We start from the raw sequence: 10,657 nt of genomic DNA on the forward strand, positions 1-10,657 counted from the left end.
GGATTGACGGTCTCAGAAGCGGAGGCAACTGAGACTTGTCCTACACCACAAGGACCTACTAAGTAGTGGGAATTGGGCATTCCAAATTGGGGAGAAAAGGGGATTAAAAAATAAATAAAAAAATAGTGTGGTCATCTGAGGTAGACTTAAAAAGGGAGTTAAAAGTTTGACAAATCATAAACAGTTTAATGACTGTACACTTTACAACTGAAATATTTTGTATGTACAAGCTATAAGTCTACAGTTCTGCTGTAGTTTGCACTGAAATGCTCAATATACAGTCAAATACAGACAAAAGTTTGTTTAAAAATAAGCACAACATCAGACGTTTGGATTTCACAAAACACAAAGCTTCACCCAACAAACAAAATGAGTACAGAGCATTTGTGGATTCTCTTATTTTCGTATTATATTCTTAAGCATCACTGTATAGTACATGTTTGAAATGATTTCATTTTTAGTAACAATGTATTACCTTCAGGTGATTTCCTTCATGTGAAGATTAGTGAACCTCTAAATATATTCCGTTTGAAATGACCATGACAAGCACGACATGAATACAAATCATTGTATAGCAGACATCAGTGTTAGTGCAATGTTTAAACCTCTTCTTTTAATATCAGACTGCAGTTCTGATCCTCTCTATAATTACTACAGCATATTGGCACAGATGATTTTCACAATCTCATAAATGTTTTTAAACAAACAAAAACCCCTCTCATACCCAAGTGGTCACAGGAAGGTACATTAAGAAAGTCCTGCATATTCTCTTTGCAATGATGCACATGGTCCTGACAGGCTGACGAGGCTCTGACCCCGCCCTCACCTCTAGCCCCTTACAGGTATCTGCAAACACTTTTCAGAACTTGAAAATAATTTCTTGCAATGTTTCAGTCAAAAGCCTACATGCCTGAAGGTTTTGTTGCTAAAGATGTGCAAGCTAGAACAGTATGTGAGACTTCTTCCGTTCTTTCAAAATTATTCAAACTTTCATGTTAATGAGCCTGGGTATCTCAGCGAGTATTGACGCTGACTATCACACCTGGAGCCACGAGTTCAAATCCAGGGCATGCTGAGTGACTCCAGTCAGGCTTCCTAAGCAACCAAATTGGCCCAGTTGCTAGGGAGGGTAGAGTCACATGGGGTAACCTCCTCGTGGTCGCTATAATGTGGTTCTCGCTCTCAGTGGGATGCGTGGCAAGTTGTGCGTGGATGCCACAGGGAATAGCATGAAGCCTCCACATGCACTAGGTCTCCGTGGTAATGCACTCAACAAGCCACATGATAAGATGCATGGATTGACGGTCTCGGATGCAACTGAGATTTATCCTCCGCCACACGCATTGGGAATTGGGCATGCCAAATTGGGGAGAAAATCCCCCAAACAACTTTTAGTTATTTGTTTACCCAACTAGTTGACAACCATCATAGCTAAAATATGCTCCGTCTAATTATATATTATCTGAGAAAATGTCGATTCAGTTCTGAACTAACAATGTCCACCTAAAGCCACCGTCACACCAGCAGTCTCCAAACAACTGGATTTTGGCCAGGAGTGTCACACGACTGTTTTACTGAGATCTCGCTCACTTCAGGCAGAGGTACGACACACTTGCCGATTAAGAATGGTGGAGGGGTGACAAACATACCGACTCACCACAACTCTCCGATTCCCCGTCACGTGAAGCTCCCCGAAATATTAACAGGAGCACCGCATGAGCATAAACAATTGCAAGAGTGATTTAAGATGCGATTCATGGGGTGACTTTACCTTTTGAGAGTCTGTGATTATGTATTTATCCCCTCGAGGCTTGCCGTAGAATGCGTATGTCCATATGCTGTACAGCTTTTAGTAAATACATTACCTTCAATAAAAACAGACTGTAGTGCCTCTGCTTGTTTCATTAGTCATTTTAGTGTAGGAGAACCCCAGGAAAAACACAATGCATTTGTGACGATATGTGACTGAGTGCAATCACTGATAAAAATGTTCAGATCAGCATGACGTCTTATCATTTCTTCAGAAGAAGCTCACTAGTCACTTGACTAGAACACAAGATCCTGCCTTGGCAACAGAACAACTTTATTAGAACCATTTTTATGTGCTTTTCCAGATGTTGGAACCATTAACTCAGCAGGGATTCCCGACGGTTAAGGGATTAACGACCTCCCACTGGCAGATGCTAATCCTCGCTCCATCTCTCACCTAATGGTTAATGAAGCTTACACCTGAAAATCTTTGGAAAATTAGCTAGTGTGACACCGGCTTCAAAGAGGATCTAAAAATCAGTCTTTTTCGGCATACACCTTTGAATGACGTGTTTCAGGCTGAGACCTCAACTCTTCTCGAACACATTTCCCAATATCTGAATCAACATGAAAACTTTGACATTAACAGCCAATTCACACTGTCACAACAATCCCTGTTGGAGTTTGTTTGAAACAGTGTGACAATGAAAGGTTTGCTTCTCAACATTCTAAATCCAACAGCCAACTTTAGGCTTCATCCACACTGGGATAGCATTTTCCTCCAATGAACCAGAGACCTTTGAAAATGATCTCCACTATGTCTACTTTGGTTTCAAACTTGAAAAAATTAGTGTGGATGTGGCCTTAGAATGTTGGCATTTATTGGGGCAGTGTGAGCTGTTCTTAAGAATGATAGTTTACATTCGGACAATCAAACAAACAGGGATGGCAACAATACTTTTAGAGTTTTCCAGTGATAATGATAGCTTTCTTGAAAAGAATTTAAAACAAACCAAAAAATACTTTAGTGGCATATAAATACAAATTGACCTGTACACAACTGTACACAAGTAGGATTTAAAATTACACTTATAAAAATTGCAACAAGTATGAAACAAAAGTGAATTCTAGAAGGGAAATTTGATGTTCACAAGAGCAGTTTTTCTGTGACCCCTCTCAGAACAAACTCGATGACTTGATACTTCTGTCCCTGAACTTTCCTCAGTTTCATCTTGAATGACGGCTGTTTGCTTGCTGGTTCTTCCATTTTTCCCTGCGTGTGAGGAGCCGAGTGTATCCACTTAAAGTTCTTCAGGGATTGGACACCAAGATTGACCATTTGAACTGAAGGTTTTGGATGATTCAGAACCACAACAGGTTGGTTTGGACCAGGAAGCTTGACAAGCTGATCTTCTTTCAGAGGAGTTAACCTCAGTTGTCCATGACCTTTAGTCAAGAAATAATGGCAGCCCATCACACCCCATGATGACTTGTGTTTTTTTGTTTTCCGTTTTCCCTTTTTATGTTTCTTACGTGGAGGTGCATCATAGTCTTGGTTCTTCTCTTTACTTTCAGGGAAATCTCTCTTTAATATCAGCTTAATGGCTCCTTCAGGACCACTAGACACATTCCTCTCGATTCGCATGCAGCAGAGAACAGGTCGTGCCGTCAAACTCTGCTCCTGTGTCGGTACCTCTGGGTTCTTCGTGGGTTTGAACAGTGAATTGGGAATCCTCACCAAAGATACTTTAGGATACATGAGGGAAGCTTGGGAACTTTGGGAACATTGTTGGCCATCAATGTCGCTCCCAGATTCAGCATTTCCCATGTTCTGATCTGAAATGTTGTCCTTGCCCTGCTTTGAAATGTTCCCTTTGCCCTGCTTTGGCATAACCGATGGTTGAGCAACTGTCAAAGGACTCATAATTTTTGAACTTTCTTGCAAAACATTGGTTTCTTTCAAATAATTTGTGTTTGGATTGGAACATTTCTCAAACATGACCCCTGCTTTTCCAAGCACAAGTTTATCTTCACTGCGAGTCTGAAATATCACGGCTTCTTCAATACACTCATGGTCTGTCTTTGTTTCTTTGAGCCCCAACACGTCCACTTTGTATTTCTCCTCAGATTCCTCCTCATTTTTAATCATAAAACTACAGACAACTGACTGCTCTGTTGTCTTCATGTAATCCTTGGAATTTTTTGTTCCTATCAGTACACATTCAGGATCTGAAAGCATTTTGAACTCTCCCTGTAGCTTGATTACAGGTCCATTTGTTTGCAAGGACCTGCTGAGATGTTCTGGCATGGATTGAGAGATACTTTGCGATGATGCAGGTGTAGGACAGAGAGAATAAACTGAAGAAATCACTGGAAGGCCTCCAGAACTCAATTCTGTACCCTCAAGCGTGACAATGTCATGAAGTGCCACTGAGGGTTTGAACACAGTACCGTTGGGTTTCAGGTTCAGCTTGTTCAGGCTTTGGGCCGCTGTTCCTGAAGAACATGGAGGTTTGTATTGAGGATGAACTGTTTTTGTGGTGCTCTGAACAGCAGTGCATGCTAAACGTGGCTGCTGTTTTGCCTTGTAAGATGTTAAAGACTTTGATGGACTGACTGTACACCCCTTGGCAGCAGCAACTTGACATTTGAACGAAAGCTTGCCTGTGGTAGCAACTGGTGAAGGTCCGTTCACAGTGCTCCTCAGGTCTTGTGGAAGTCCGTTGGGTGGGATCATCCGTAGCTCCAGCTCTCGAGTCCCATTGACATTTTTCACCTCAACTAATTCAACCAAACAGCCTGCAGGAATATTGATCTCCTCTGGGCATGATACAGTCAAGGGCTTGTTGTGTTGAATCGGCTGGTTCAAAGGTGCTAACAGTTCCACTTGTACATTGGATAGATGACTTGACTTCTCAGCTGACGATCCTACTTTGGGCTGATTGCCGTTTTCTGCAGTTTGTGCCTTCTGTATGGAGGGCAATGGACCTCTTTCAGAAGGTCTGATTGGACCGTTGGGACGTCCTGCAACCAAACTCCTTTTCTGTGCTGTCAGAATGTTTGTCCCTGTTGTGGTCTGACTGGCCCTCTGATCAGTTTGAACATTGTGGACTGGAACGCTCCTCTGGTATAATGCTCCCACTGGCGCATTAAGAAGCGGTCTGAGAGGGGTGTTAACTTCAGCAGGTAATGTCACCTGGATTCTGGGAACAACCTTTGATTGGATTACCTTTTGACCTTGCACAAGTGATTCTGTACCACCAGTGTGGATTCTTGGGAATGCAGCTTTCTGAATGGGCTTTTCTGCAATTGTTTTTCTATTTTGACCATCTCCACTGAGCACAGCATTTGATAGATTGCCATTTTCCTCTCGTGATTTTAGAAGCACTTGCAAAGAGTTGCTGACCGAGTTATTTATGCTAGAAACAGAACCTGTGAACTGTGACTTAGCAACGGGAATGAAAGGTGTTGTGTTGGTGACGCACTGCATTGACGTACTACAGGTCATACGGGCCTGTTTCTTCCTGGTTTGGCTCACTGATTTACCAATAACAGATGATATACTGCCACTGGGTTGACTTCTACTAGGGTACTCGACATGTGCATTTGCTTTCGATTGACCAGCTGTGTTGGGAATCACACATTGCTCATTTCTCTCAGACCAAACAGCACTCCTGTGTGTGTCAGAGAGAGGGGGTTGTTCACAAGTCGGATTGGTTAAGGCAAAATCCATTAAGAAGCTTTCTTCTGCATGACTCTTGTGTACACGCTGAATGTGCTTCACCATGTAGTCTCTCCGCACAGCTCCATAGGAGCAGAATCTACACCTGTATGGGTACGAGCCAGTATGTGTGACGACGTGCTTCTGAGACTCTGTTTTAGAATAGGAGACGTGGCTGCAGAGCGCACATGAGAAAGTCACCTCTTCATGGTGAGTCACATGCCTCCCAAACACGTCAATGTCTTTTGTTGAAAATCTGCATTTTGTGCAACACAAGCGATCATTGTCTTTCCTGGGTAAAGCTTTGTCCTTGTTCATAAATGCCATGAAACTTTGTTGTGAACGCATGGTCAATACATTAAGTGGACAATCCCAATGTTCAAAGTGTGTTCTTGTTGGTTAGACACTTTCATACCAACATTAATAAGCAATCAACATTGGCTGCATCTCCACAAGTGATGATCTCTTGCTTGGGCTGAAAGGGTTGAAGGTAAGCTGTTAGTTGTTGACCTGCACAATGGAGAGAAAAAAGAGAGATTCAGGAAAGTGTCAACAAATAACAAATGTGTCAATAAAATGATTTAAACAACAAGTGACTTAGTAGCACCAAATGCAACTTTGGCCAGAAAAACTGCAGCAACTATTGTAACTTCAAAGTCAGACATTCTTTCATAAAGATTTGAGGGTGGACTCTTTTGACTTGGGCCAGTAAGCACACATCTAGTAACCACCCTGACCACACTAGCAACCACTCTGAACACTTTAGCAACCGCATTGCAATGACTTGGCAACCACCCAGAACACCCTAACATTGTGACAGCAAGTTTTGGTCTGAAAAGTCATGTGGACAATTCTGGGGTCTACCTGTCAATCCAGCTAGCGCCACCAACAGGTTCAAGTTTTAACTATTTTTACCAAATGTTCTACTAATAACTTTTAAGCCACTTGATCAAGGAACATTTTGTGCTCCAATCTGTAAAATATTTTTAAAAGTTTTAGTGAAAATTGTTTGTTTTTGCCAACAAATTTTGTCCAATCTATACTAAATCTGGGTCACATGTCTTAAGATCTCTTGCACAATACTCACTAGACAGATTTGTAATATCAAAACCCTTCACCAGTGGCGGTTCTAGGTTGTATGGTGCCCTGGGTGAAACCCACTTCAATACGCCCCCAAAGTTGTTGACCTATGGGGGGGGTCTGTGTGGGTGCCTTGTGCCGCCCCCGCAAGATGCCGCCCTGGGTAACAGCACATTTCGCCCATGCCTAAATCCGCTACTGCCCTTCACCAATGACATGCTATTACATTTTATGCCATTGCTGCTTGTGACAAATTCTGCAAACAAATCTGGTGTAAAACTGACTGTTCAATATGAATAAAAACATCTGACCAGATCATAACCTGATAGGATAACAATCATAACCTTAACTTAATGAGATTAGTAGTACTAGTCAGCCATTTCACAGCAGGTAAACAACACTGTACTATTAATTCCTTGATTTAGCTTTTCATCTGATTTTCAGCTTCTGATTAAAATCACACTAATACTACAAATATTACTAGTGTAGTATTAGTAATAATATAGTAAAAATACTAATATAACAGGTGTAATAATAAAGAAACAAATTGGATTCAACTGTAACACATTACAACATTTCTCAATGCGAAGTAGAATCATACTCTATGCAATAAATCAATCGCTTCTTTGTGTTTTCTGTTCTTGAGAATTGATAGCTGGGTTTCCATCCACATTATTATATGCGCATTTTAGGATATTGCATAAAAACCGCTGGATAGAAACACCAATATGCACATAAAAAACATTTACGCTCACTTAAGGTGGATATATTTTTTGTTAGATAAGATGAAATGTGCATAAACTATTATTTAAATACATTTACGAAATAAACTTCTATTGATTTAATTAAGAAAACAAGATCCGCATCAAAAAAGTCATGTGACTGGACAAACTAGCAGACCAATCATCGCTTTTTAAAGAGTCACAGTCGCTACACTTTCTCCGAAAGTTAAGATATTTTTTTTGGGGGGGGGATTTAATCCCCTTTTTTCTCCCCAATTTGGAATGCCCAATTCCCAATGCGCTCTAAGTCCTCGTGGTGTTGTAGTGACTCGCCTCAATCCAGGTGGCAGAGGACGAATCTCTGCGTCTGAGACCGTCAATCCGCGCATCTTATCACGTGGCTTGTTGAGCGCGTTACCATGGAGACATAGCATGTGTGGAGGCTTCACGCTATTCTCCACGTCATCCATGCGCAACTCACCACGCAACCCACCGAGAGCGAACCACATTATAGCGACCACGAGAAGGTTACCCCATGTGACTCTACCCTCCCTAGCAACCAGGCCAATTTGGTTGCTTAGGAGACCTGGCTGGAGTCACTCAGCACGGCCTGGATTTGAACTCGTGACTCCAGGTGTGATAGTCAGCGTCAATACTCGCTGAGATACCCAGACCCCCCGAAAGTTACGATTTTGTTATTTTTGAACACATGGGATGGAAAAGGCTTTATTCTAGGGGTGTAATGATCCATCGACCTGGATCAATGCACTGAACAATTAACCAATGATGCAATGTCATCGATACAACTTGTAAAGATCGATGTATATTTTAAGATGTGTCTTTATTTTAACGCTGTAATGCCAGCCACATCCGTACGCATTTCTGTAATGCGATGCAGCAACCTTATAAAATTTATAATTTATAAGCGCTAAATATGCTCCTCATGTGCGACACGAATGTGCGCGGGGTATTTGAAGTTGCGCTCTATCCGAGTGCGTGTGCGTCAACAGGGCTGCGATCTCCGGTGACAGACAGCGCACAGCGGCTCACTTGAGCGATTAAATCGAGCTTCCCTCAATATCATTGCGCATGCGACACATTTTAATTCTGCATGAGAATTTTCTCTTTTAAAGCGGTTTGGAGCAATTCAACCATGTCAAACGGCTAAACAGCCCCGATATTCTGAACTGGGTAGTTTAAAAACTTCACTATTTTAAAAAGCATTTTTCTAATTCTATTGCAATAATATTTGCACTTTTGCAATCTGAAATGAATTAGTTAAGAAATCTGGAATAACAGCTTTCCAGTTACAGAATCCAAGATATGCACTTTCCCTTATACATACACATATATTTCAACCTAAAATATAGGACATGTTATGTGACAACTACCCATTTACTGAAACACCCCTAAAACCAAATGAGCACACTTAATAAAATAAATCATATAATTCCTGAACAATGACTGAAACATTATATATATATATATATATATATATATATATATATATATATATATATATATATATAGTATATGTATATATATATAATGACTCTTTCTATTGATCTTCAGCTCTAACAGACAGCTGGAAATGTGCAAACATCAAATCCACATTCCACTCCGAATTCCCCGAGAACGCGATCTGAATCTGATGTGCGTTCACGCTTCAGAGTCTATTATTGCGTGTGCTCGCCATCTGAACCTGAAGCCCGCACGCACACGCCATGACGCGCAAACCAGACAAAAACAACGACGTGTTCAACACAAACCTTGCATGTGAATGTTCCTCCTCCCAAAAACAGCGACTGATGCGTGTAAAACATCCACTGATCAATATATTCACGCCACCTTCGTGTACATTGTGTGTTTTCCTCCGCCGTGACCGCGCATACTTGCAGACGATGGGGGTTGCGTGTACAGAGCGCGTGACGCGAGGCGCGCCTCTGATTGGCTGTTTGTCCAGTAGATCTCTACCGCTCAAGCGCGCTCCCGCGTTCAGCACGAGGTCTCTTCATGAAAACACGTGCGCTCGCAGGATTGCTTTAGAATACTGAGCTACACGTGTTTGTTCGCGTTAAAAAGCGCCTGTTTGAGTCGCATTTGACACTTATTCAATCGTACAATTCGTACAAATATTCAGTAATCCGTTATTGCTGCAGTAGAACGACCCATTCTTCTTACATAACAGAAAAACAGCTGACCTACATATATTTACTGTGGAAATCAACACAATTCTTCTGTTTTAATCATTTGAGATAATTTAGATATTCAGATAGAAAGACAGAAAGGAGCTAAATGTATTAATTTGTCATCTTGCTCTCTCCTAAAGTGGCCGGTTTACAGCACAACTATTTGACAATGTCTGAATGCAAGGGCGTAGATTCCGGGGGGGACGGGGCGGTAACCCCCCCCCCAATAATCAAAACAAGCAAGGACAACCCCCCCCCCCCAATATTTACACCACGATCAATAGAAACATGTAAATTCTTCAGACTGTAACCCTCCTCCAATATTCGAGCCAAATCTACGTCCTTGTCTGAATGTGTCATAATATAAAGTTATTGGTTAACACTAATAAAAACTGAATTTGTTTCTGTATCGGGCACACTTTTTCATCTGTAAGCCTAAAATATAATTTTATAAATTGATTCTTGCAAACATCAATACATAAAAACAACACTTCTTGAAATCTTCAACAATATTAAATCTTGGATTGGTTGAAGTACAGTAATATTGTTCTAAATTAGCTGCAAAAGAACAGTGTTTTAACGGGAGGTTTTGTTGTGTGCTGAAGAAATTTGGGATGATGGACAAAATAATACAAACATACAGGCAAACTTGCAATTTAAGCACTTTTCTGCCCTTATGATGACAAAGCAGACTTTCTCATGAGTCCAAACATGGGACCCTATTTGGGAAAATATATTTTATCTGCTGATGAAGTTTTTTTTTTTAATGCTTGTCTTTATTATAAACAATTAACATACACAAGAACCACTTCAGAATCAGAGTAAAGACGCTGACTATCACACCTGGAGTCGTGAGTTTGAATCCAGGGTGTGCTGAGTGACTCCAGCCAGGTCTCCTAAGCAACCAAATTGGCCCGGTTGCTAGGGAGGGTAGAGTCACACGGGGTAACCTCCTCATGGTCGCTATAATGTGGTTCTCGCTCTCAATGGGGCGCGTGGTGAGTTGTGTGTGGATGCCGCGGAGAATAGCATGAAGCCTCCACACGCGCTACGTCTCCGTGGTAACATGCTCAACAAGCCACGTGATAAGATGCGGAATTGGGCATTCCAAATTGGGGAGAAAAGGACCACTTGAATCCAAGTCTTATGTACATTAAGTTACACAAAGAAACAAAAATTGAAAACACATGAAATAT

At 41.4% G+C, this 10,657-nt stretch overlaps 1 protein-coding gene across 1 annotated transcript in view; it reads right to left on the reverse strand.

Moving 5' to 3' along the window:
• Positions 1-9,199, reverse strand: part of LOC127418073 (uncharacterized) — a 9,790-nt gene extending 591 nt beyond the window's left edge. Inside the window, exons 1-2 of the mRNA XM_051658448.1 lie at positions 9,042-9,199; positions 1-5,980 (exon numbers count right to left, since the gene is read on the reverse strand). The exon at positions 1-5,980 is cut by the window's left edge and continues 591 nt beyond it. Coding sequence (XP_051514408.1) covers positions 2,897-5,818 — 2,922 coding nt within the window. The 5' untranslated portion in view covers positions 5,819-5,980; positions 9,042-9,199 and the 3' untranslated portion in view covers positions 1-2,896. The remainder of the gene's footprint in view (positions 5,981-9,041) is intronic.
• Positions 9,200-10,657: the final 1,458 nt, after the last annotated feature.

The sequence above is a fragment of the Myxocyprinus asiaticus genome, chromosome 27, assembly GCF_019703515.2.
Source record: "Myxocyprinus asiaticus isolate MX2 ecotype Aquarium Trade chromosome 27, UBuf_Myxa_2, whole genome shotgun sequence".
In the NCBI taxonomy this organism is placed as follows: domain Eukaryota; kingdom Metazoa; phylum Chordata; class Actinopteri; order Cypriniformes; family Catostomidae; genus Myxocyprinus; species Myxocyprinus asiaticus.